The 24946-nt window shown below is 41.4% G+C and overlaps 1 protein-coding gene across 1 annotated transcript in view; it reads left to right on the forward strand.

The window, feature by feature from the left end:
• Positions 1 to 24946, forward strand: part of LAMC1 (laminin subunit gamma 1) — a 121058-nt gene that overhangs the window by 92086 nt on the left and 4026 nt on the right. The window contains exons 14-27 of the mRNA XM_061383421.1: positions 6518 to 6763; positions 7224 to 7377; positions 7979 to 8121; positions 9129 to 9307; positions 10401 to 10557; positions 13125 to 13330; positions 13767 to 13846; positions 15677 to 15814; positions 16346 to 16490; positions 18173 to 18322; positions 18589 to 18703; positions 19673 to 19872; positions 21100 to 21258; positions 23879 to 23978. Of these exons, the coding sequence (XP_061239405.1) occupies positions 6518 to 6763; positions 7224 to 7377; positions 7979 to 8121; positions 9129 to 9307; positions 10401 to 10557; positions 13125 to 13330; positions 13767 to 13846; positions 15677 to 15814; positions 16346 to 16490; positions 18173 to 18322; positions 18589 to 18703; positions 19673 to 19872; positions 21100 to 21258; positions 23879 to 23978 (2172 nt within the window). The remainder of the gene's footprint in view (positions 1 to 6517; positions 6764 to 7223; positions 7378 to 7978; positions 8122 to 9128; positions 9308 to 10400; positions 10558 to 13124; positions 13331 to 13766; positions 13847 to 15676; positions 15815 to 16345; positions 16491 to 18172; positions 18323 to 18588; positions 18704 to 19672; positions 19873 to 21099; positions 21259 to 23878; positions 23979 to 24946) is intronic.

Here is a 24946-nt window from a genome sequence, read left to right on the forward strand (position 1 = left end):
AAGTGCTTTTCTAAGCACTTTAACATATGCGGCCTCATTCATGCTCACAGCCCTCCGAGATAGCTTCTTGTATTATCCTCAGGTTGTTTGTTGCTGTTTAGTCGCCAAGTTGTGTCCGACTCTTTTGTGAATCCATGGACCGTAGCCCACCAGGCTCCTCTGTCCGTGGGATTCTCCAGGCAAGAATACTGGAATGGGTTGCCGTTTCCTCCTCCAGGGGATCTTCCTGACCTAAGGCTCCAACTCGAGTCTCCTGCGTTGGCAGGCAGATTCTTTACCCCTCAGCCAATCTTTATTTGGTCGCATCGGGTCCTCATTTCCCTGACTAGGGATCCAGTCCACGTCCTTGGCATTGCAAGGCAGGTTTTTAACCACTGGACCACCGGGGAAGTCCATCCTCAGGTTACAGCTAAGAACAGAGGCACAATTAAGTTACCTGTCCAAAGATGGATGGCTGGACATTGAAGGAGCTGGAATTTCAGCCTAGGCATTCAGGTGCCAACGATGATGATTTACTACAAGATACTCTTTCTTATAAGATGTGATTCAAAACTTGATTTTCAGTTTGTGAGGCCGCCTGGGGATTCTTGATGTAAAGTGGCATTTTTAAAATTCTTAAAATTTTTTCTCTAAATCGTTGTTTCAAATGTATCAGAGCCCATCACATTTAGTTAGGAATAAAATATTTTTATAGCTTTGGATACACCTCTGTTCCCATTCTCTGCGTTTCTTTCTTTTTGATAAGAACACTGAAGGTAGATCTTTGCTGGCGGCTCCAGGAGCTGCCTGTGCTGGTTGACAGAGGAGCCTGGGGCTCACCGGTGACAGTGCCCCTGCTTCCACTGACTGGAGCCTCTGTGTAATAAGAGAGGTTCTGGCCAGCCGGCCAGCCTTTGACTCCACTATAAGCTCTTTGTTCAAAAAACATTGCTACAGAGCGTGAACATAAACAGAACAACCGAAACACTGAGCTCATAATCTGCATCTCTCTTGTCTCATCAAAAACACTCTAATTATTGGGAAACAGTAAAACACTCCACCTTCCTTCCATTCCTCCCCCTGACCCCACACCGAGCGCCAGGCAGTGCCACACAGGGAGAGCCAGTCATTTGCTTAAGGCAGTTGAGGAAATGAGGAGTAGAAGTTAGTATAGAATTTCATATTTTTAACTTTTCTTTTTTTTTTTGTTTAATAAAAAACCAAAACAGTGGCCCAGTAGAGTCTCTCACAAATAGACTTCTCCAGCCTCGTTGCCCACCACCGGCCTCTGCACTGGCACCCTCTTCTCCAAGCACCCCTGGGCTTGTCTTCCCACAGGTGCACCCTACTCGCCCGCCATGAAGTATTGCTCATGAACTAGAATGCTCACCCAACTCTCTTATCCAGATCTCACTTTTCTTAGCCAGCTCCTAACTGTTCTGTGGGTTGAGTTGAATCGTTACTTCCCCAGAATGGTTTTCCTCAGTAAAGCCTCTCTCTGCACCTGCCCCAGGTTCTTAGGACCCTTTACTCTGCTGGCACAGAGTTTAGTAAGTATCTCACGTGTCTACACGCAGAAGCATTTAACAGAGCATTTTGATAAGAGATCCCTCTGCTCATTGTTCTTTCACTGGTCAGTGAACTGAACAGTTAAGCATCGTGGAGTCATTCTCATGTCTATACTAAATACTACAGACGGTGAAGTAAAAGTATTGGGGATGCTTATAGAAAGATGGAATATCATATAGGAGATTTTAGAAAATGTTGTATTAGTCACTGATTAAGTGCTTCTCACAGAATGTGAAATATACAGCTGACCCTTGAACTGTATGGGTTCAGGGTTCAAATCACAGGTTTGAACTGCATGGGTCCACTTAACGCAGATTTTTTTCAGTAGTAAATACTGCAGTACGACAGGCCACGGTTGGCTGGATCCATGGACGTGGAATTGTGAATGCAGAGGAACCGCATAAGGTGGGGGCTGGAATTTCAGAACTTATTTGTGGATTTCTGACTGTGCAGGGCAGCAGTCAACCACCCCCCCCCTCCAACTCCTTGCATTGTTCAAGGGTCAACTGCATTTGTTTTGTGAGGTATCACCTGGATTGAAATAAATGATCTATAGCAATTCTTGAGGATGTTAATTAGGATATAGAAGTCTACATGAAACCAGCACAGAACCTGTAAAAAAAACCACAATATTATCACTCTTTATTTTCCTACATTCTGCTTTGCTTTTTATAGCGCTTTTTAGCTGCTTGATATTTTTATGTGTATTCATTTGTTTATTGCTTATCTCCTCCTTCCTTCCCCAGAGTTAAGGTCCTTGAAGCAGGGACTTTGCTCTGTTTATTCACCTTTGTATCCCTAACACCCAAAATAGTGTTTGGCACATGTGTTTGTTGAATGAATGCGAGTATCTATTAAATAAATGAATAGAGGTTGCAGATGCAAAGTAAGACGTTCCTCATTTAGAAGACTGTTGAAGAATATGAATAACTGATGATAGTCACTGAGATCTTCGTGCATGATTCACTTCTGCATTTAATACTTAAAACGATCTTTTCAGGTAATTAATAATACTAATCTTTTTTCAACAAAATTGAGTGCATGGCTTTGGGATTATGAAGATGAATAAAGGAGGGTGCCTGCTCTCCAGGGTCTAAAAGTGGAGGGAAGCACAGAGATCATTTTCATACAGTGTGGTTAGTTCAGATAAAGAAACGCACTCAAGAATACTAAAGGAGAAAAAAGACACCTGTCCTGGTACGGGAAGGATAATAAGAGAAGTCTATAAATTGCCCAAGTCGTGTAAGTAGTACAGTCTGGATTTGAACCTACATCCTAGACTCTGAAACTAAGGGGCAGGCTAGCTATAGCTTTGGAGGATATTTTGCAACGAGAGCTTTTATGGGCTACCATGTAGCTCTGTTTTGACTTTTCTAGCAGATTCGCTAAGAGTCGGACATGACTGAACGACTTCACTTTCACTTTTCACTTTCATGCATTGGAGAGGGAAATGGCATCCCACTCCAGTGTTCTTGCCTGGAGAATCCCAGGGACGGGGGAGCCTGGTGGGCTGCCATCTGTGAGGTCGCACAGGGTCGGACACGACTGAAGTGACTTAGCATAGCATAGCATAGCAGGTTTTTCAATTGAGTTTTATTCAGGACAGGTTTTAAGACACTTGAATGCGTCTTTTTGGCTGCGTCGGGTCTCAGTTGCGGCGCAGGGCGTCTTTCGTTGCAGTGCACGGGTTTCTCCCTGCCTGCGGTGCATGGGCTACATGGTTGCAGCACAGTGGCTTAGTTGTCCCATAGCATGTAGGATCTTAGTTCCCTGACCAGGGATCAAACCTGTGTCCCCTCCATTGGGAGGCAGATTCTTAACCACTGGACTACCAGGGAAGTCCCTAAGACATTTAAAATATGGATCATATCTAAACTAGCTAAAGTAACTGATGAAAAAGCGGAACTGAAGTACTGTCTTAATCCTACGCTGGAGTAGGATCTTGTTTCTGGAAACTGTTGTATTTACCTCAAAGGCAAAAGGGCCCCTAGCTTCCCATCCCCTTTTAACATCCTGTTTCTTCACGTCCTGCCCCATCCCCAGCTAGATCTTCTATTACCTCATCAGTGGTCTCTATTTGCCAGATGCAGTGGTAAGTTTTCTGTCCTTATCTGACCCAGAGTTTCAGCAACACTGGATACTGTTGACTACTCCCTTTGCTCCAGTTTCTCCTCTTGCCTTTTGTGACTCTTCCCTCTCCTTGGTTGTCTTCTCCCTTTCTTCTCTTCTTTTGGGTCTCCCTTTGATCACTTCTGTTTCTTAGCCTGGGGTTTTCTTGTCAACTTTATCTGTATTCTCTCCTTAGGTGAGCACCTCTCACCTTGAGGCTTCAAAAACCCCTCCTTGCCTACAGCTGGAAAATCCATGCCTTCAGCCCTGACCTTGCTCTCTCGAGGGCCAGCTACCTACTTGCTATCTCTACCTGAATGGTGGGAGCCTTCCGTCGGCCCCTCCATATCGATCCTCTGCACTGCTCCACCCTGATGACACCTGTGTGTGCTACCTCACATGGCCACCTCCACTTGGTGGGAAGCACATATGAGATCAGAGAGGAAAAGAGGATGAGGGCAGAGTATGTATTCCAAGGCCCCGTGTCTGAAGCGTCTCTCAGCTCTTGGCAGGTGACCTTCTCCAAACAGCTCTTTCTGATAAAGTTAGAAACTATTAGGTTCTGGTAACTGCTCACCCCCTGAGCAAGGTTATGGACCTCTGCGTTACTATCCCAAGTACTACTGTACTTGAGATGTCTCAGCAGTCTCCCCTGCCTTCTGTAGATGCTGTCTTTATTAACTCTGCTCCAGTGTTGCTAGTTTGAAGGTGCCAAATATTTTCTGTTGTGACTTTGAATCAGACAGCCAAAGGGATCTCAAATTTAAGCAAATCCAAGCTAGGTCTTTGATTGTCTTCAATTCTGACTCTGTTCTTTGAAGGTGCCAAATATTTTCTGTTTTGACTTTGAATCAGACAGCCAAAGCAATTTCACATTTAAGCAAATCCAAGCTAGGTCTTTGATTGTCTCCAATTCTGACTCTGTCCCTTCCCTGATCTTTATCTCCATCCACCTATTTCCTCGAGCTAAAATCGTAGGCTTATCCTTGATTCTTCTTTCTTTCATTGCCCAGGAATCAGCCAGAAGGTGTTAATCTCTCAAATCTGCCCACTCTTTACCACTTTCACTGGTAACCACCCTGTTCTACACCATCGTCGTCTCTTACCTGAGATAGCTTCCTAATTTGCCGCCATGCTTCACTCTGCTCTCCTACAACCCATTCCCCACACAGCAGCCAGAATAATACTTTTAAAATGTAAATCAGATCTTATCACTTAGAAACACCACCCCCCCCCCCAAATAGTATCTCACTGCACTTTAATTTAAACCCACTTTCCTTACTGTGCCCTACCTGGCTGCTGTTACTGCTTCCACAAGCTCATCTTGCTTTTCTGGAACATTCTTCCCTTGAATATTATCATTGTTTAGTTCTTGTGTCTCTTCATTGTCATTCCAAATATCTTCTCTTACAGAGGAACCACCCAATATGAAGTAGCCCTTGACCTGTCTCTCTCATCATATTTTCTGTTTTAACTTTTTTATGTGTGTCAATATCTGATGTGGTTTTATTTATTTGTTTGTGAACTCATCTCCCTCAGGGGCAGCACAAGCCTTGTGAGAGCAGAGACCTCATCCACCCTGTTCTCCACGTCATCCTGGACAACCCTAGAACAGTCTGTATGTGATAGATGCTCAGGCAGTATTAATGGGATGAGTAAATGAACAAACCTCTATTTCTCCAAAAAAAGTTTAGGCTAATTTAGGTCCAGTTGGCTACAAAGATACCACAAACATAACTTGAGCTAATAATGGTGGGCAAGTAGAAAAGGAAGGATGAGGAGCAGTGAGTTTAATGGAAAGAGCCTTGAATGCTAGCTCTGTCTCTTTTACTATTAGTTCCTTGGTTGTGGGCAAATTTCTTAGCCTGTCTGTTTCTTTCTCCATAAGAATGAGTAGCAAATGATGATCTCTGAGGTCTCTCCTTTGCAGGCTGACACTGCTCAAACAAGGATTAGTAGATGCCTTTTATGTTTTAAGAAAATGATCCTGCCAAACCTGCTGTATGGGGCTTCCCTGGTGGTTCAACTGGTAAAGAATCTGCCTACAATGCAGGAGACCCAGATTCGATCACTGGGTCCGGAAGACCCTCTGGAGAAGGGAACGGCAACCCACTCCAGTATTCTTGCCTGGAGAATTCCATAGACAGAGGAGCCTGGTGAGCTATAGTCCATGGGGTCTCAGAGAGTCAGACATGACTGAGTGACTATCACTTTTTCAACTCTGTTGTATGAGGAATGAATGATATGAAGAGGCATTTTCAGGGACTTCCTAGTGGTCCAGTGGTAAAGAATCTGCCTTCTGATGCAAAAGACATGGGTTCAATCCCTGATCGGGACACTAAGTCCCACACACTACAGGGCAACTAAGCCCATGCATTGCAACTAGAGATTCCGTGCACCACAGCAAAAGATCCAGTGTGCTGCAACTAAGACCCAGCACAGCCAAATAAATATTTTTTTAAAAACCATGTTTTAAAAAAACATCATCTTTCAGTTTTCTCAATATTATTGACAAAAACAGACATAGGTGAATGTGCCAACCCTTGGTGCTGGAAAGGTTAGTAAAGCCTCATTTACAAAGCACTCTTAGGGCATGATATCAGTTAATCCTCAAAACAGCTGCAGAAGGAGGCAAACCAGGTGCTGTATTTCTGAAGAAATGGAGATGTGTCCAAGGTCACCCCAGTGGCTGGGCACCACACCAGAGCTGCATCCCAGGTCGTCTTCTCTCTCAGGCTGATGCCGTGTCCATGGCACCATGTAGCATTGTGCCTGGTGGTTCCTCCAGACTGTCTGTAACCAGTGGCACTAGAAACATCTAAGGCCTTTCTCTTGTAACATCAGACTGTCTCACATGCAGGTAAAAGATGCGAGCTCTGTGATGACGGCTACTTTGGAGACCCTCTGGGTAGCAATGGCCCCGTGAGGCTCTGCCGCCTGTGTCAGTGCAATGACAACATCGATCCCAACGCTGTTGGAAATTGCAACCGCCTGACGGGAGAATGCCTGAAGTGCATCTATAACACGGCCGGCTTCTACTGTGACCGGTGCAAAGATGGATTTTTTGGAAATCCCCTGGCTCCCAATCCAGCAGACAAATGCAAAGGTAACCAGCCATGGGCCAAATCCTCTCGCAGTTACACTTACATATCCTGGGCGTCACTGCACGGTCTCTTTAAATATTTACAGTTGTCTGGTCTAATGCAGCGTTGTTCCATAGAGGTATAGCGTGAACCACTTACGTAATTTAAATTATTCTAGTGGATACAGTACAATAAAGAGAAGCAGGTAACGTTACTTTTAACATTGTTTTTTATTTGACATGTCTAACGTATTATCATCTCAGCAACTAATCAATAAAAAATGCTTGAGATGTACGTTCTTTTTTTCCACACTGCTTCTTCAAAGTCGAGTGTGTGTTTCACGTTGACAGCGCATCTCCGTTCGGTGACTGGTGGCTGCTGTATTGGACAGCACAAGTCGAAAGACTCTATTTGTGTCGTTTACACTTGAGGGCTCCTCTCGGGTGATGTGCATCTTTTGCTGTCTGTGTCTTCCTGCTGTAGCCTGTGACTGCAACCCCTACGGGACGGTGAAGCAGCAGAGCAGCTGTAACCCTGTGACCGGGCAGTGCGAGTGTCTGCCCCACGTGACCGGCCGGGACTGCGGCGCTTGTGACCCCGGATTCTACAACCTGCAGAGCGGGCAGGGCTGTGAGAGGTAAAATGGTGGCTGCCTTTGGTGCAGGCAACCTTGGCTTTTTTTAAATCGTCACAGATGAATTTTTGTAAGTTATATTTCACAGTTGGTTTGGCTTTGTTCGGGAATTATTTGAGTGCCTGAAACAGGCGAGGCAACCTTTAGAGGCGATGCTGGAGAGCTGTAATGAAGTAATGAGAGCAGAGAGTGGAAGGCAGCGGCACCAGCTGTGTCAGCGTCACCTGAGCCACATTTTTTTTTTTAAATGCAAATTATAAGGTCCTTTCTGAGACATTTAGAATCAGAACTTCTGGGGTTACAGAGGCTGGGAATTCCTGTTTTCAGAGCTCCAGCCCAGCGCCCATGCAGTGCCAGATTGGAGAGCCATGGGAAGTGGTTTTAGTAGTGGATCAGCAGTATTTGTGTGGGCTAGGTTAGAAAAAGAAGATCTGAGTAGAGCTCAGGAAAATTATTGGAACCTCAGGAACCTTGACATCTGTCATCATTAAAACATTCTGTTTTCTGATACAAAATTGTATCAGTCCTATGCTGAAAGGAAAAAGAAAGGTTTGCTTAAAGTCTGTTTTTCTTACCTGAGAATTGTCATGTGTTGATTTATTAGGTGTGACTGCCACGCTTTGGGTTCCACCAACGGACAGTGTGACATCCACAGCGGCCAGTGTGAGTGCCAGCCTGGCATCACCGGTCAGCACTGTGAGCACTGCGAGGTCAACCACTTTGGGTTTGGACCCGAAGGCTGCAAACGTAAGGGGTGTGGGTGGCATAAAAATCTTCAGTCCCCTCTCATCCCCGTTAGAACTGTGAATCCAAAACATTTGACCAGCCTCCGTGTAGGCCTACAGCTCACAGTCAGGGCTGTACCCAAGTCCTCAGAGATGCTTTATTCCAGAAACATGATCCATTTCTAAAACTCAGAGGACCGAAAGCCTCTCTGGTTCCTTAGCAACCACCCGACTTCTGTCTTCTTTTATAGTGTTTCTGACTCTTCCTTTTTCTGGTCTTTCATATTTCCAAGTGATTGCCCTTTGATTACCGAGCCGCCTCCTGTGCTTAATGAAACTTTTTAATTGATCAGATTCTTCGTGCAGATGATGAAGCTGTGAGGGACTCTGCTCAGACGTGTTTGTTGACTTACTGACTGCAGTTGCTTCCCACCCTTGGGGCCCTTTTGGTGCGCTTACATGTGCACATCTGCTGCTCCTTGGCATAAACACTTGCCTGGAATTAGGCCGCAGAACAGTTTGGGTTTTTGCTTTTTGAATTCCTGCGTTTCTCCTGTGGAATGCAGCATAGGTCACTGACTCCGTTCAGAGAACAACATGAGTAAACAAACGACAAAATAACGGAAAATCAGCACTAGCATTCGGGTGTTCTGGTTCCTTAGAGAAAGGAAAAATTAAACGGTTGGAGAGATGAAGGTAGAGATGAGTTCTTGGAAGTGCACGAAAAGGGCACTTTCTGTAATGGACTGATTTCTACTTCATATATTTGTATAATTATTCAGTCATAGGAAATATGTCCCCTCCAAAAGATGCTCACTTTACTTTAAAAATTTACTGTTGTTTTAAAAATGTCTGTCTTCTCCGCTGAGCAGGCATAACCATTTAAATTCTCCTAAATCGGCCTGTTTTTCACAAAGCATCTACTTCTAATGATAGTACAGCTGGCTTATTGATATCACTCTGAGCTTAAAGAAAATGCAGTCTTCCGTTTTTTTCCTTATTATGTACCCTTTTCCCTTTATTCTGCAGCCTGTGACTGTCATCCTGAGGGGTCTCTTTCCCTCCAGTGCAAAGACGATGGTCGCTGTGAATGCAGAGAAGGCTTTGTGGGGAATCGCTGTGACCAGTGTGAAGAGAACTATTTCTACAATCGGTCTTGGCCTGGCTGCCAGGAATGTCCAGCTTGTTACCGGCTGGTGAAGGATAAGGTCAGCTGTCAACAGTGCATGCGTTCATTCATTCAGCAGATGTTGAATGGGCACTTCCTAAGCTCTCAGCTCTAGAGAAAATATGGCGAACCAGATAGATCCAGCCCTTGTTCTCAAGGGCTCAAGTGCCGACTGGGAGACACATAATAAAAATTAAAGGAATACTAACTGAGATAAGTACAAGAAAGAATGCAGAGAATAACTAGGGAGAACTACTTTCTATAAAGCCTCTGTGGAAACTCACTTAAGGTGAGATCTTAAGGATAAGAAAGATCAAGCTAAAGGAGAAGTGATGGGTAGGCTGTTCCAGGAAGAAGGAACGTGGGGTACAGTGGCCTCGAAGCTCAAGGGTATCTGGATCCTGCTGAATGAAGAGGGAATGGTTTGTGATAAGACTGGAGAGATCGTTAGAGACTGCTTATGTTGCACCATGTTGACCAGAGTTAGAAATTTAGATTTTATTCAAAATCCAATGGGAGTATACTAAAGAGTTTTAAGCTGAGAAATTCAGTTTATACTTCAAGAACACTCTGCTGCATGCAGTTGGATGGTTAGGAATAGGGCAAAAGGGAAAGCCTAGACTGAATTAGATAAATATGTGTGTTCAGCAAGGCAGGATATAAGAGAGGGTCAGGATAGGGAAAGAGAAGAATCAAGGATGGATCTTGGATTGTTTTACTTAAGGTAGTTGGAGGCACTACTTATTGAGATGGAGATGATTCAGAGAATACATGTGTAAGAGAAAAAAAATCAAGGGTATAGTTTTGGATGTTAAGTTGAGAATACCTATCAGAGAGCCAAGTGACGATATCAGGAAAGTAATCTCAAACAGGAGAGAGCGATCAGAACTGGAGAATCGTCAGCATGCAGAGTTTAAAGTCAGCGGAATCAGCCTGACATTTTTTCTTTTGAAACCAGAGCAATGAGGAAAAACTACTCCTGTTATCTACTTAAAAGTTTACATACATGGAGTATGTAGACCTCCACACTTATAGAGCACCTCTTTGATTATTCTTTCTGCAGGCTTGCAATCAAGTTCTTCAGGAATGTTTATACAGCCTACATTTCCCTTTTCCTTTTTCATTATGTTTAGGTTGCTGATCACCGAGCCAAACTCCGGGAATTAGAGAATCTCATCGCAAACCTTGGAACTGGGGATGAGATGGTGACAGATCAAGCCTTTGAGGATAGGCTAAAGGAAGTAGAGAGGGAAGTTACTGACCTCCTTCGTGAAGCCCAGGATGTCAAAGGTACACAAAGTTAAACAAGAGGGTGATTTCTGTGAGGTGGTCCGTCTTTAGATGTGGCTCTTAGTTCAAGGTTAAATAGTATGGTTTTATAAAATCCTTTCTCCGTTTTTAAACTATGTTTAGAATATGAATGATTTCATCTTTTAAACATGTAGAAAAGAACCTGTCAATGTTTTAAGATACACTAAGCAGAAGTAATTCTCCCATTACATCAGACATGGTTAGATGTTAAAACCCAAGCATTTTATAAATCCTTGGATCAAGGTGCTCACCGTTGGTCTGAGGTTACTTTTGTGTGGGGTTTTTTCCATCATTGAAATCCAGGTGCTTGCCAGATATCCACAGTAAATGCGCATTAACATTAATACACTTGGGGCCGCAATGATCAGCTTCCCTACTGACTCCATTTCCACTATGAGTTAGAGAAGTCTTGTCAGGGTACGGGTCAACGAAAACTAAATATGTTGCTTATTTCGTGTTGTAAATGTTCCTAAAATTTTATAAAATGATTGACGTATAGAAGGAAGAAATTGGATGTGTCTGGTTTGAGCAAGATTGTTTAATTTTTGTAGGACAGTCCAGAAATTGTTCTATGAGGTAAATTTTTAGAAATGGAAAAATAAAATGAGATGTGGAAAACATGTTTTTTATTTCAGTTGTTACATTTTAAGTCTTAAACCTAGATTAAGAAGAATTTATAGGTTTCCTGTTCTGTATAAATAATGGTGGGGTTTTTTTTAGAATGTTCATTTTTCAAATTTTGACACACGTTTTTCCATTAACGTATTCTCCTGTAACAACAAATTCATATCTGTCCGGCCATATCCGTTGAAGAGTTGAATGTGCGGTGGTCATTCTTAGTGCCGATCAGCCACCTAAGAGGTGGGGTGTGGCACACAGCTCTGGTGCCAGCACCTCGAGCTCAGTCAAGAGGCAAGAAAGCGAGGTCGGCCAGCACTGCCACTCATCCAGGCTCCACACCTTGGTGGAGCCGCAGCAGACAAGGCTCTTTTTAGCCACAATGACTACAGCCTTTCCTCTGCCCAAGCAGATGATTCTGTGGGACGAAGCACTAATAGGAGCCATGGCCGCCACACTTCCCCCTGAGCCACCTGAAGGATGGGGAGCATAATGGGTTCCTGCTTCTGCTAGCTTTGGGAGCCACCAGAGGGAGACTGGGGTTTAAAATCCACTCCCACTAAGTCCTGGTTCATGGAGTTCCTGGCTGACCTTTCCCACTTAGGTCCCAACTAGCCAAGAATAAGAATGTCTTCATAATGATTTATCCTTTCAGACTCTCCCTAAGTATTCATTTGTAGTTTAAACTTGTGTTTATTCTTCAGTTTTGAAAGGAGATTATGCAGTACAAGTGGACACTTGGAATTAGAGGGCTTTGAAGTGATCCACTTAGGTTATCTCTTCCCTTTTTGGGGGGATACTATTGTTTCTCTAAAGAACCGGCCGGAGAGATTGATAGGTTATCTTCTTGAAGTTTGGAATGGAAGGGGCTTCTTAACTTCATTGGCTGCTTCTTAAATCTAAGTGATTCTCTGTAATTTCAACTTGTTTTTTATTTTGTGTTTTGTTAAAAATCTTTGGATTGTCAAAGAATTGTTTAAGTAATATCTGAACGGGGTCATTCTGTAGTTAGAGGAGCATTTTGCAGTCTACCAGCTTTCCATGTGTATTGATTGGGTGACCCTGCTTCCAAGATGTTGTTTTCCAAGGCTGTACTCCTTCGTTGATCTTGACTTCAACTTCTCACCTCTTGTACGTGCCTTCGAAAATTCAGATGCCAACACTAGCATCATGCAGAATTAAGAACTGGTCAGTTTGAATAAGACTGACTTAATGGTTTCTGTATATGTATATTCTCATGATGTGAGAATTTTAATAATGTCAGAATTATCTTTGTATGGGCTTATATTTGTTTCTTGATTGATTAGGGTACAGCTATGAGGTTTAAATCGAATGGGTAATATTAAGAAAGAACAATTCAAAGAACTATTCAAAAGCAAAGATCAGTCTGAAATTACATGGATGTGTGGGGTGGCAGCAGGAGTCTACTTCGTTTAAAATTTTAAGAATGAATTTAAAGTGCTGTATTTCAACTTCTGTTTCAAACTGAGTTTTTCCTAGTTTAGAAAACTGTGCAGCTCTCAGGGCTGGTAGTGATCTTACCAGCATTGTATTTTTATTCAGTCTCGCATGTGCTGGAGTGTCAAAGTCTTCGCTTCATTGAGTATGTTTTGAGTGTCTTCTCTTTGCCAGTCATTGTGTAAGACTGGGATGCCATGTGGAGTAAGAAAGGAGAGACTCATCAAGTGGGAGAGATGGTGTGTTCATCTCCAGTTAAACACAGTCGGAGACCATGGTTGAATGTATCAGTGGCGGTACTGCTGGGCACAGTGAGGACTGACCAGCTCTGTTGCTGGCTTTGGGAGACTTGTCAGAAAGATGCTGTATTTGGAAGCATGACGAGAAGCAGTGCCTCAGGTTTCATATGAGATGATATGTAACCCCCCCTTCAGATAATTTATGAACTTTCTTCTGCACTGCTATTGCAGATGTAGACCAAAATTTGATGGATCGCCTCCAGAGAGTGAATAACACCTTATTCAGCCAAATTAGCCGTTTACAGAATATCCGGAATACCATTGAAGAGACCGGAAACTTGGCTGAACAAGCACGTTCCCGGGTCGAAAGCACAGAGCAGTTGATTGAAATCGCATCCAGAGAACTTGAGAAAGCAAAGGTCGCCATTGCCAATGTGGTGAGTGACTGGGACAGTCTGAGGGGGACTGGGGGAGTCCCTTGGTCATTGACAGCAAGTCTTTTACCGGTAGGGGAGTGCTTCCTCCGATAAATTGATGCCTTGTATCTTCTTGTTTGTCTCTAAACATGGCGGAAGAAAGCCACACTGCTCATAGTTGCCATGAAATAGTTATCCCAAACTGAATTAAAACCAGAGGACATCTGGGTCCTGTCTCTTGTTTGGGTCCTTCTAGGCAATTTAAGCTTTCTTTATTCTCTGCTGAAAATAGAAATAATAATCTGTAGTCAAGGATGCTGATATTAACTGAAGATCTCTTAAATGAAGAGGCATTCTTTCTCTAAATAATATTGATAAAATTTTAGTTTTGATGCTTGTTTATTAATATAAATAATCCCCTCCCTTGAGATCAGTGCCTTGTTTCCTTCCTCTTCAGTCAGTCACTCAGCCAGAGTCTACAGGAGACCCCAACAACATGACCCTTTTGGCAGAAGAGGCACGGAAGCTTGCTGAACGGTAACCTCCAGATCCCTTGTTAATGATTAAGTTGTGGCTTATGACATGTACATGTTCCATCCTACACCCACAGACACGTCCCACATAATTACTTCTGCAAAGTTTGCCCTCTTTTCTGAAATGTTACATACTGTACTCTGAAAAGAACTACATGTACTCTTTTCTTCCCTTTCCTTTGATATTAGAGTATTTATTTTGAATATTAGAATATGATGGTTTGGAGGGAAATTGTATCTACATATCTAAGGAAAATTTGGATTTTAAATTTTGAAACCTTAATAGATAAGCTCAGAACTTAGCTGCTTTTTCAAGGTTATTAATTAAAACCTTTTTGTCTATTCACTTTCGGTTGCGCTGGGTCTTTGTTGCTGCATGTGTTCTTTCTCTGGTTGCGCTGAGCGGGGGCCGCCCTTTGTTGCAGTGTGGGATTTCTCATTGCCATGGCTTCTCCTGTTGCGGAGCACAGGCTCCAGGGCACACAGACTTGGTAGTTGTGGCTTGTGAGCTTAGTCTTTCTGCGCATGTGGGATCCTTCCAGACTAGGAATTGAACCCATGTCCCCCTGCATCGGCAGGCGGATTCTTAACCACTGGACCACCGTTGAAGTCCCTTGTCGTCATCGTCGTTTTTAATTTTGAAATTTTTAACAAAAATGTTTTATTTTCAAGTTTCAATAGAAAATATTTAATAACCCATCATACATGTGAAAATTAGCCAAACAGATCATTTCATTCCTGATTAAAAGTAAGGCAATTTCTTAAGAAGACTTTAAATTGCAGAAGGCATCAAGTTAAAGCATTTTTTAAAAAATAAAATTGCTAAAAATGTAGTCCTTGTGAGGGTAGGCGTTTTTGTGTGCTTTATTCATTGCTGAAGTCCCAGTGCTTGAAACAGTATCTGACATACAATAAGTACTCAATAAATGTTTATAAATGCATTGCAAAACAGTAGACCTCATGGGTCTAGGGTGCTTAAATAAAACCTGGTAGAATTTTAGCCTCAGTGTCTGAGCAATTGCATTGGCTTTTTGCTTTAACATATGTGCTCTCTTTCTGTTCTCTGTAAATGTGAGTGTGTAAACTGCTGTAATTTAGTTCATAGAGCATTCATGGTTTCAGAGCTGGATTTTCTGATTAAAAGAAGACAGCTGAAAACATTAATAGAAAGCTCCCAAGAAAAATTAGGTCTTGGAGATAAATTAATTGTGGTGTACTTCTTGCATGAAATTTGAAGGAAAGTTTATCAGATCAAAAAGAAGGGCCATGTACTGCAGTGTGACAATGTAATATGAAATTTTAGAGCTGAAAAAAAAAAAACTTAGCAGTTGCTCAGCAGTTCCAGTTGATATGTTCTTTGCCATTTGGCATTGAATTACTCTTCCTAGGTTGCATGTGAGAAATCTGAATAGTCAAAGGGGTTTTAAGATTAGGTAGTAACAGAACCAGAGTAGCCATTAAAGATGAGGTCTGAGATTTGTGTTTATGACTAGAGAAACGAGTTCTTGCCAGCATACATGGTTTCACGTATAAATATTCTTAAATAATTAAATTTAAAAGTAATTTTTAGGAAATAAAAGCATTTGTCCCTATATATTTTATATCATTAATCTTCCTGGGAAGTGTCATTTTCTCAGATTATAGAATGCTTATTTATAAACTCAGCCCCACTGAAATGATAACAAAATTCCAAATTTATAAGACTTTTCAATATTTGTGGAACTCTGCCCATGGTAATGTATGTATATAATAAGGTAAGCTTTACCTGAATTCTGCTTCTTTCCCTATTAAAAGGTTCTGTTTCATGACTTGTTTTTCCTGTTATGTTATATAGCCATAAACAAGAAGCTGATGACATTGTACGAGTAGCGAAGACAGCGAATGATACCTCAGCTGAGGCATACAATCTGCTTTTGAGGACACTAGCAGGAGAAAATCAAACAGCATCTGAGATTGAAGAGCTTAATAGAAAGTGAGTACAGTTTAAATTGTTCTTGTAAGTGGCACCAGTTCAATGAAGAATTAAATGCTGGTGAGTTCAGGCCAGACATTCATGCAGTAAGGTATCTTTTATTAATCGTGCTTTTGAAATGATGCAGTAATTAGATCAAGGGATCTAGAGCCACAGAGATTTTATTTGATCCAATTGCTGTATCAGCAGAGAATGGTAAAGACTAACCATGTTACTTTCTAACTAACCATGTTAAAATTCTGCATAAATGAGAAGAGAAAAAATAATCACAGAATAAGCAGAGAAAATAAGCTACATATATTTAAAAAGTGTCTGAAATAAGAAAGCGTATGGTACATTATATGCTATAAAGTGATGAGGTGAAATAGAAATTTAAGCTATATTGGTATTAAATAATAGCATTTTAATATAGCATTTCTTTGAGGTTTTGAAAATACTGTCACGATGATTTAAACTAGAATGAATCTGATGAGCATTAAGATGCTAAAAGGAATGTAGGTTTTCATTAGGTCACATCTTTTTGTTCCTTAGGTATGAACAAGCGAAGAACATCTCCCAGGATCTAGAGAAGCAAGCTGCCCGAGTACACGAGGAGGCCAAGAAGGCTGGTGATAAAGCGGTGGAGATCTACGCCAGTGTAGCCCAGCTCACTCCTGTGGATTCGGAAGCACTGGAGGTATTGGACTGACAGCCTGCCTGCATAGACTTGCCACCCCCACTCTCTCCCCACCAAACACACACCCACATGCCCCCTCAGTCTGGGGGAGCGCTCTTCTGACTGCCCCTCAACTGTCATCAGTCCCTATTGAGTTGGCCAAAAGGTTCGTTTGGGTTTTTCCATAAGATCTTATGATATTGGCCAACACAGTACCTCCTCTGACCTCCCATTGACTTACTGGTAAAGTCAGAGTTCTAGGTTAGATACGTTAATACACCCCTGCCCTCACCCCATATAAGGAACAGGCTCACCCTTTTCAGTGAACGAGTGAACAAGTGTTACTTGTTCTTACTCCTCCCTGCTGCAGCAGGGGCCCCAATAAAGCCTTGCCTGAAAAAACTTATTGAGGTAAAATAATCCTGTGATTATAAACATTAAATAGAAAAGACTCCTTCAGTGATATGAATAATCACTTCTAAATCCACATTATATCTGACACCTAGATCGTTGCTCCCAGGCACTATCTGCTTTTGAACAAGAGAGAAATGAGTGGTTTAAATGAAAGAACTATGTCAGGATGCTTTGGGGCAAGCAAAATATTTGGGGATTGATGATATTTTATTTCATCTGTACTCTAATCATGAATCCTCACACCAGGTTCTATATAAATGGTGTATTTTTTACATTAAACTTGAAATATGTTAAGTTTCCATTCTTATGTCTGAGGTCTTTGTTTTTATCATAATATTTTAAATCTCTTCAGACATGTACATACTGTTGTCGTCATTGTTCAGTTGCTCAGTTGTGTCCAACTCTTTGTGACCCCATGGACTGCAGCACGCCAGGCTTCCCTGTCCATCACCATCTCCCGGAGCTTGCTCAAACTCATGTCCATTGATTTGGTGATACCATCCAACCATCTCATCCTCTGTCATCCCCTTCTCCTCCTGCCTTCAGTCTTTCCCAGCATCAGGGTCTTTTCTAATGAATTGGCTCTTCACATCAGATGACCAAAGTATTGGAGCTTCAGCTTCATCATCAGCCCTTCCAATGAATATTCAGGATTGATTTTCTTTAGGATTAACTGGTTTGATCTCCTTACAGTCCAAGGGACTCAAGAGTCTTCTCCAACACCACAGTTCAAAAACATCAATTTTTTGGCTCTCAGCCACCTTTATGGCCCAATTTTCACATCCCTACATGACTATTGAAGAAACCATAGCTTTGACTATATGGACCTTTGTTGGCAAAGTAAAGTCTCTGCTTTTTAATATGCTATCTAGGTTTGTACATACTTATGATTTCCTATATATGGAATTTGATAATAGGCGAAACTAATCTATGATGATTTAAAAAACAGACCAGTGACAGCCACATTGTTGGAGAGGTGGGTGGGGAAATGGACTGGAAAGAAATACAAGGGCATTTCCTGGGTGGAAATACTGTGTATCTTGATTGGGGTTTGGTTACACAGGTGAATATATTTGTCAAAACTCATTAAACTAAGTACTGTGCATTTTACTGTGTATAGGTAGGGTATACCTCTTTTTTTTTTTTTTTTCTTAAAAAGGTCCATAAAATCTTGCCCTGTGCTATTCTTTTCAAAACTATCTACTAAGTATTACAGAGTTACCGAGGCTATCTTTTGGGCAGTTTAGGTTGTTTTTTCTAACATATGTGATCTTGCTTGCTTTTCATAGAATGAGGCAAATAAAATCAAGAAGGAAGCTGAAGATCTGGACCGTCTGATTGACCAGAAGTTGAAAGATTACGAGGACCTCAGAGATGACATGAGAGGCAAAGAATTTGAAGTAAAGAAACTTCTGGAGAAAGGAAAGACTGAACAGCAGGTTGGTTTGCTTTGCAGATTGCTTCATTTCGTGAGGCAAAAATTGAAATTGTCTGACTGTAAGCTGTGTCTGAGCCGTCACCACAAATTGCAGAAGCAACAAAACCCACAAAGAAGAAATCAGAGGAGGGTTCTCTGCTGCTGCCCAGGCCTAGCCTGTCGCATGCTGGCTGCTCAGAGTGGGGTGGCCTGGAGGCGCCCGGTCTGCTAGGAGGGAGGAGGCTTTACCTAGGAGGCTCTGTCCTCTCATCTGCCATGTGTTTGCAGACTGCTGACCAGCTCCTTGCCCGAGCTGATGCTGCCAAGGCCCTTGCGGAAGAAGCTGCCGAAAAGGGACGAAACACCTTACAAGAAGCCAATGACATTCTCAACAACCTGAAAGGTATGAGCGGGGAGGCAGCAGGGTAAATGTCCTCCGTGAGGCTGCTCTTCTTTCTTTTGTTAAAGATTTTTACTATGAGATTTTCTGACCACATACAGTATGAGCGATAATAGTATAATAAATCCTGTATACCTGTCATTCAGATTCAACAATTAAGATTTTTACTGCACTTACTTTATCCCTCAGCACCTTCCCTACCTTTTTTATGTCAAATATTTCAAAGAAAAATCCCAGAGTTCATGTCATTTTACCCATGGTATGAAAACCAAAAAAAAAAAAAGTATATTTCTTATAATCAAGATATGCCTATTTATCTGTTTAGTATTGGTAAATTGAGAGTATCTTTAATTTTCTTTGCCAGTTGCATCTCAGTCTTTGTTTTCTTTCTTTACCCAAGATAAAAAAGAACTACGCTCAATTCACTGTATAGCCTTGAACTTACCTCTGATAAATATAAGTTCTGTAAATACAGAAGCTTTACAGGATAATGGTTGAATGTATGGGCTCTGTGTCAGTGGGTTTGAGTTACAATCCCTGATCTACCTCTTACTCTTACTGTAAATCCTTGAAAAAATGATCTACCTTTTTAATCCTCAATTTTCTAACATATACCAATGATGCAGTTACAAAAATTCATAAAGCTCTCAACTCAGTACCTTACACGTAGCACACACAGAACAAGCTACATCTTTCAATATTGGTTGAGGTGGAGGTGATAGCATCCTCGGTTCTGCATGAAAATAAATGTTTCAAGTGAGAATTTGCCTTGCAGAAGCAGGTGTTCATTCTCACGAACCTTCCACATCGGGCTGTGAGCTTTGTTCTCCCAAGATTTCAGTCCCTGTTGTTTCTCATTCTTTTGCCCTGACTTCCATTGTTCATAAAACAAAATCTCATGACAGCTCCCTGAAAGTTTCCCTTTTGGCTTGTTGAGAGTTTAGTTCAAATGCATTCCTCAACCTGTTTTAGATTTTGATAGGCGAGTGAATGATAACAAGACGGCTGCAGAGGAGGCCCTAAGGAGAATCCCTGCCATCAACCAGACCATAATTGAAGCCAATGAAAAGACCAGGGAAGCTCAGCAGGCGCTGGGCAATGCTGCCGCAGATGCCACCGAGGCCAGGAACAAGGCCCACGAGGCGGAGAGGATTGCCAGCGCCGTCCAGAAGGTGTGCGCGCCCCTCCTGTCCGGAACCAGGCCTCTGCTCACATGTTCTCTGTTCTCTAGTCGTTTTCCAGGTTCTTTCCAGACCCCTGCCCCGCACACACACTGAGAGGTCTTGCACATTTTTTCCTTGACTCCATTAAAGTTATATTACTCCATCTTTGTCATTCCTTTTTAACCAAGCATTAGAGCAGGTAACCATGTTGATTAAGAGGGGAGAGTTACTGAAAGGGTCCTTTGGGACTATCTTGGCAGTCCAGTGGTTAAGACTCCATGCTTCCAATACAGGGGGTGCGGGTTCAGTCCCTGGTCAGGAAACTAGATCCCACGTGCTGTGTGATACAACGAAAGAAAGAAAGGGTCCTTTACTCTAAAATCTCTACTATGTCTTGGTGGCAGCGTCTGAGTTGTGAGGAGGGAGATGGCTTCAGGGACCCATAGAGTCCCCTCCCACAAAAAAATCAGTTCTTTCTAAAGATTTTTCTAAAGAACTCTTTCTAAATAAACACAGTTCCCTGCCATGGATAGTTTATTTTTTTCTGTCAAGTCTATACAGAGTTTCATGCCCCGCCCACTTTCAAAGGTATTTCCATATCTAAGCCCTACCGTTTTAGAATTTTTATAGCTGCCCGTGCCAGGATTCTTTCTACTCATCTTAAAGAATAACTTCTTTTGGCTGGCTTTCTCCTACTTAAAGATCAGTCTGTTTCATTTAAAGGAGAGATTGGAGCTGATTGAAACTTACATGTGTTTGAAAATCACATGCATTTTTTTAGTTTATTTAGAGCAGATATATCATATTTCAGGATTATGGACTTTTTGTACATTATAATGAACTGCCAACTAGAATAAGACTAGCTTTGAATAGAAAGTTATCCATGTGAAAGAGTCTAATCAGTGTGATGCGGTGGAAAGTATACACCAGTTAAATGTTGCTGCGATGTGACCCCAAGTAAAAATGGCAACGATAGAACAGGAATTTTTATTAACTGGATTACATAAGAGGATACAAATAACAGTGCTTTGTAAAATGTTATTATGTTAGGTGGTAATGTTATTTTTTTCATTACTGCTCTTTGTAGCCCAAATAAATGATAACATAATTCAACTTACAGTACAAATTATAGGGCAAATGATTGCCCTGTTGTTTCTGTATCCTAGTTTTGAGCGGCCGAATCCTTTAGAGAAAGGAAAACATTTTTTCATCAGCAACTGTTTATTTTGTGTCTAGAACGCTACCAGCACCAAGGCAGAAGCTGAAAGGACTTTTGCAGAAGTTACAGATCTGGATAACGAGGTGAATAATATGTTGAAACAACTACAGGAAGCAGAAAAAGAGCTGAAGAAAAAACAAGAAGATGCTGACCAGGATATGATGATGGCAGGGATGGTGAGTGATTTTGGCATTTTTGCTAACGAGTAGAAAGTGAAGGGTGTTCAGTGATGAAAGATTCCTGACTTGTTGAGGAGTCTCTTTCCTATAGACTTCTGTTTTCAATTGTGTTTCCTGATCAAGAATTGGGTTAGTAACTTACATAGAAGACAAAGAATTTGGATCTTCTGCCAGACTGTTGCACAAGAGTTCCTTTCCAAAGCTACTCTCAATTAAAAGCAAAACATTGTTTTACACATTTGAGGCTTTAGGACATTTGAAAGTATGTATTTATATTTTTGAATGAGTAATTCATAAATGGGATATAGTCAGAAAGGGGAAAAAAAAGGAATGCAATGAAAAGTTAATTTCCTTCCTCCTCTTAGTCTCCCAGCAACTTGCCTTTAGCAAAGACCAGTTTCTTGTGTAAAAGGACAGATTTGAAGATGACAAAACATACCAAATTTATATCCAATTCAGTTTTTCACTTATTGTGATGATGTGTATACATAGCTCTGTTTGTAACAAAATTAACTTGGGAATGTGTGGTCCTCTGAAGGACTGGGGTCCATTTTTCTGTTTTATGCAATATTTTGCTTTTAAAATACTAGTGGAGTCACAATGTAAATAATTTCTTTCCGGTTCAATCTGATTATAATCACAGTCATGACAAGACATGAAGTCCTTTGTGTGGGCTTCCCTCATAGCTCAGCTGGTGAAGAATCCACCTGCAATGCAGAGACCCCAGTTCAAATCCTGGGTTGGGAAGATCTGCTGGAGAAGGGATAGGCTACCCACTCCAGTATTCTTGGGCTTCCCTGGTGGCTCAGCTGGTAAAGAATCTGCCCGCAATGCAGGAGACCTGAGCTCAATCCCTGGGTTGGGAAGATCCCCTGGAGAAGGGAAAGGCTACCCACTCCAATATTTTGGCCTGGAGAAGTCCATGGACTTTATATCCATGAAGTCACAAAGAGTCAGACACAACTGAGTGACTGTATAAATGATCATGGTAGATCATTTTCACCTTGGGATAGAAAGAAGAATTACTAAGCTTGTTAATCTAATGAAGTCCTTAGGGAAGTGATAACAGAAGTATCCCTTTGCAAATACCTTATTTTATTATGCATTTTTTGATTTTTGTTTTGGATTATCTGAATTTTCTATAGCAAGGTATGTCTCAAGTGAAAATTCCCACATAGTAAAAATGTGTGTTTTTCATATGTGCTGAGGGTCTCTGGATTTTATTTTTTTTAATGCAGTCATAGAATCATGAGATTTAGAGCCTGTTGAAAGAAAGGAAAAGATATATATTCTCTATATCTTCATACCCTCAAAGAGGGTATGGATTCCATTCAAAGGGAAGAAAAAAGATCTATCTTTTATTCCTTTTGGTAAATAATTTATAAGGAGCACAGGGCACCCTCATGTGTATTATCCCATTTATAGTTAAATAGCCTGAAAGGCCAGAATTGCATCAGTATTATTGGAGTCTGTAACCTATTTTTTTAAGGAAAAGGGTGAAAGCTCACAGTTGTTCCTAGAAGAGGGGGCTGCAGACAGCGGGGTAAATGCCATCAGTGACTTGCAGTCTGAGGGCCAGCAGCTCTGTTAGGATATTTGCAGACTGCCCGGGAAGACACAGTGGCTGCGATTTGAACAGAGATTAATCCTTTATTTCTGAAGGTTTTTTCCTCTTGCTTTCTTTTCTTTTTAAAATTTTCACATTGTTTCTCTATCCAAAAGTTTTGTATTTCTGTTGACCCAGAAAAAACTAGGAAAAACAGTTCTGTGTTGGAAAGCTCAAAGCTCCTGGTGTATATCCCGACCAGATTTATTTGTGAGAGCATCTGTTTTCTGATCCTTAGACACTTCCTCTTCCATTGCCATTTCCTGTGACTCATGCAGAAGCATATTTGTTCAGGTTTCATGGAATTTTCCCAAATAGATTTACCTTTGGTTGATTTTTTAAAATGTAAATTGTATTGTCTCAGTTTGTGTGTGTATGTATGTGTGTGATTACAGGGGGAGAGGGAGTTTTAAAAGAATATCACATAATTAGGAAAATTTTCTGAGAATAGGCTATTTCTAATAATCAAGTCTTGGAGGACATGTTCTAGTTCTAAAATGTATTAATTGTTTTTGTATTCATCCTTAAAAAGTAACTTGCAGGGACTTTCTGGGTGGTCCAGCGGTCAAGACTCCACTCTTCCCCTGCAGGGTTGCAGATTCAGTCCCTGGTTGGGGATCTGTCCCACATGCTACATGGGGTGGCTGAAAAATAAATAAATTTAGTTAAATTTTTAAAAAAGGAGAAGCAAAGAACCACAAAAAAATTTTTTGAGTAACTTGTTTCTGCTTGATGGGTTTTATTTTGAATACACCTTCATGTATTCTTGAGTAAGAAAGTGAGAAAAAGAAGTAATAACATTGATCTTTGAAATACAGATACAGTATAGGTATACGACTCCCTCTTTATGACGGTCATGTAAATTAAAAATAGCAACATCCTCAACATGAAGCTATGACCCAAAAAAAGAAGGGAAACCTTCTGAAAATTAGATTTGTTGACTCACTGGGGAAAGATATTTCAAGAAGACGAAAATGTATCATTTATTATTTATCCTTTTTTGGTGTACAGGCTTCACAGGCTGCTCAGGAAGCCGAGATCAATGCCAGAAAAGCCAAAAACTCTGTTACCAACCTTCTCAACCTTATTAATGACCTCCTGGAGCAGCTTGGTAAGTAACTGTAGTCATTGTAGGCAGTCTTTGAATTCTTTGTACTGTTCTTGGGATCTGAGATCGTTGACTCAAAAGTAGATATTACAGTGCAAAGATTGTATAAACTGCATCGTGACTTTTAAGTTGTATTAATTCAACATGTACTTACTAGGTCCTTCCATGGAATCTGACCTCAGTATTGGAATCTGACCATGATCCAAGGACTTAATAAAATTTTAAAGGTTTGCTGCCAGGTAGCATGGCTCTTTTATGGTCAAGATTTATAATAGGGTTGAGCAATGATCATTCTTAGCTCGTCCCGCTGGCAGAATGTCTTCAGAGAGTTTGAAGTGAAGGATTTCAGTGATAGAATGAAAGAGCACTTTAAAGAATAGTCTGATGAGCTGATGGTTTTTATACAAAACGAGAGAAAAGGCTTTTGTTTCGAAGGAAATATAAGCATATTGAAATTTTCCTTTAATCCAGTTTGATAGGGAGCAGGCCCCTTTATAGGATAGATGTACTTTGTCACCAGTCTGCATTATAGAGCTGTAATTTCTCTAACCAGTGAGCTTCCCATGTGGCACTAGTAGTAAAGAATCCACCTGCCAGGTAGCAGACCCAGGTTCGATCCCTGAGTTGGGAAGATCCTCTGGAGGGGAGGGCATGGCAACCCACTCCAGTATTCTTGCTTGGCAGAGGAGCCTGGCAGGCCACAGGCCACAGGGTTGCAGAGTCGGACACGACCGAAGTGACCTAGCACGCACACGATACTCTTAACTAGGACAGCTGTGTAGCAAGGCATCCTGTTTTAATGTGTTAGTCTTTAAAGCTTGGTTTTGGTCAATGTTTTGTTTTGTGGGGTGTATGTGATATTTTTATCTGTCTTAATTTTGAGGAATAATAAATTATGGGCCAGCAGATGGATTTTAAAATGAAAGTAAGCTAGAAGAGGTAGCTTTTGTGGCAGAAAAGTTTGGCTTTTA

The sequence above is a fragment of the Bos javanicus genome, chromosome 16 (assembly GCF_032452875.1).
Source record: "Bos javanicus breed banteng chromosome 16, ARS-OSU_banteng_1.0, whole genome shotgun sequence".
NCBI classification, from domain to species: domain Eukaryota; kingdom Metazoa; phylum Chordata; class Mammalia; order Artiodactyla; family Bovidae; genus Bos; species Bos javanicus.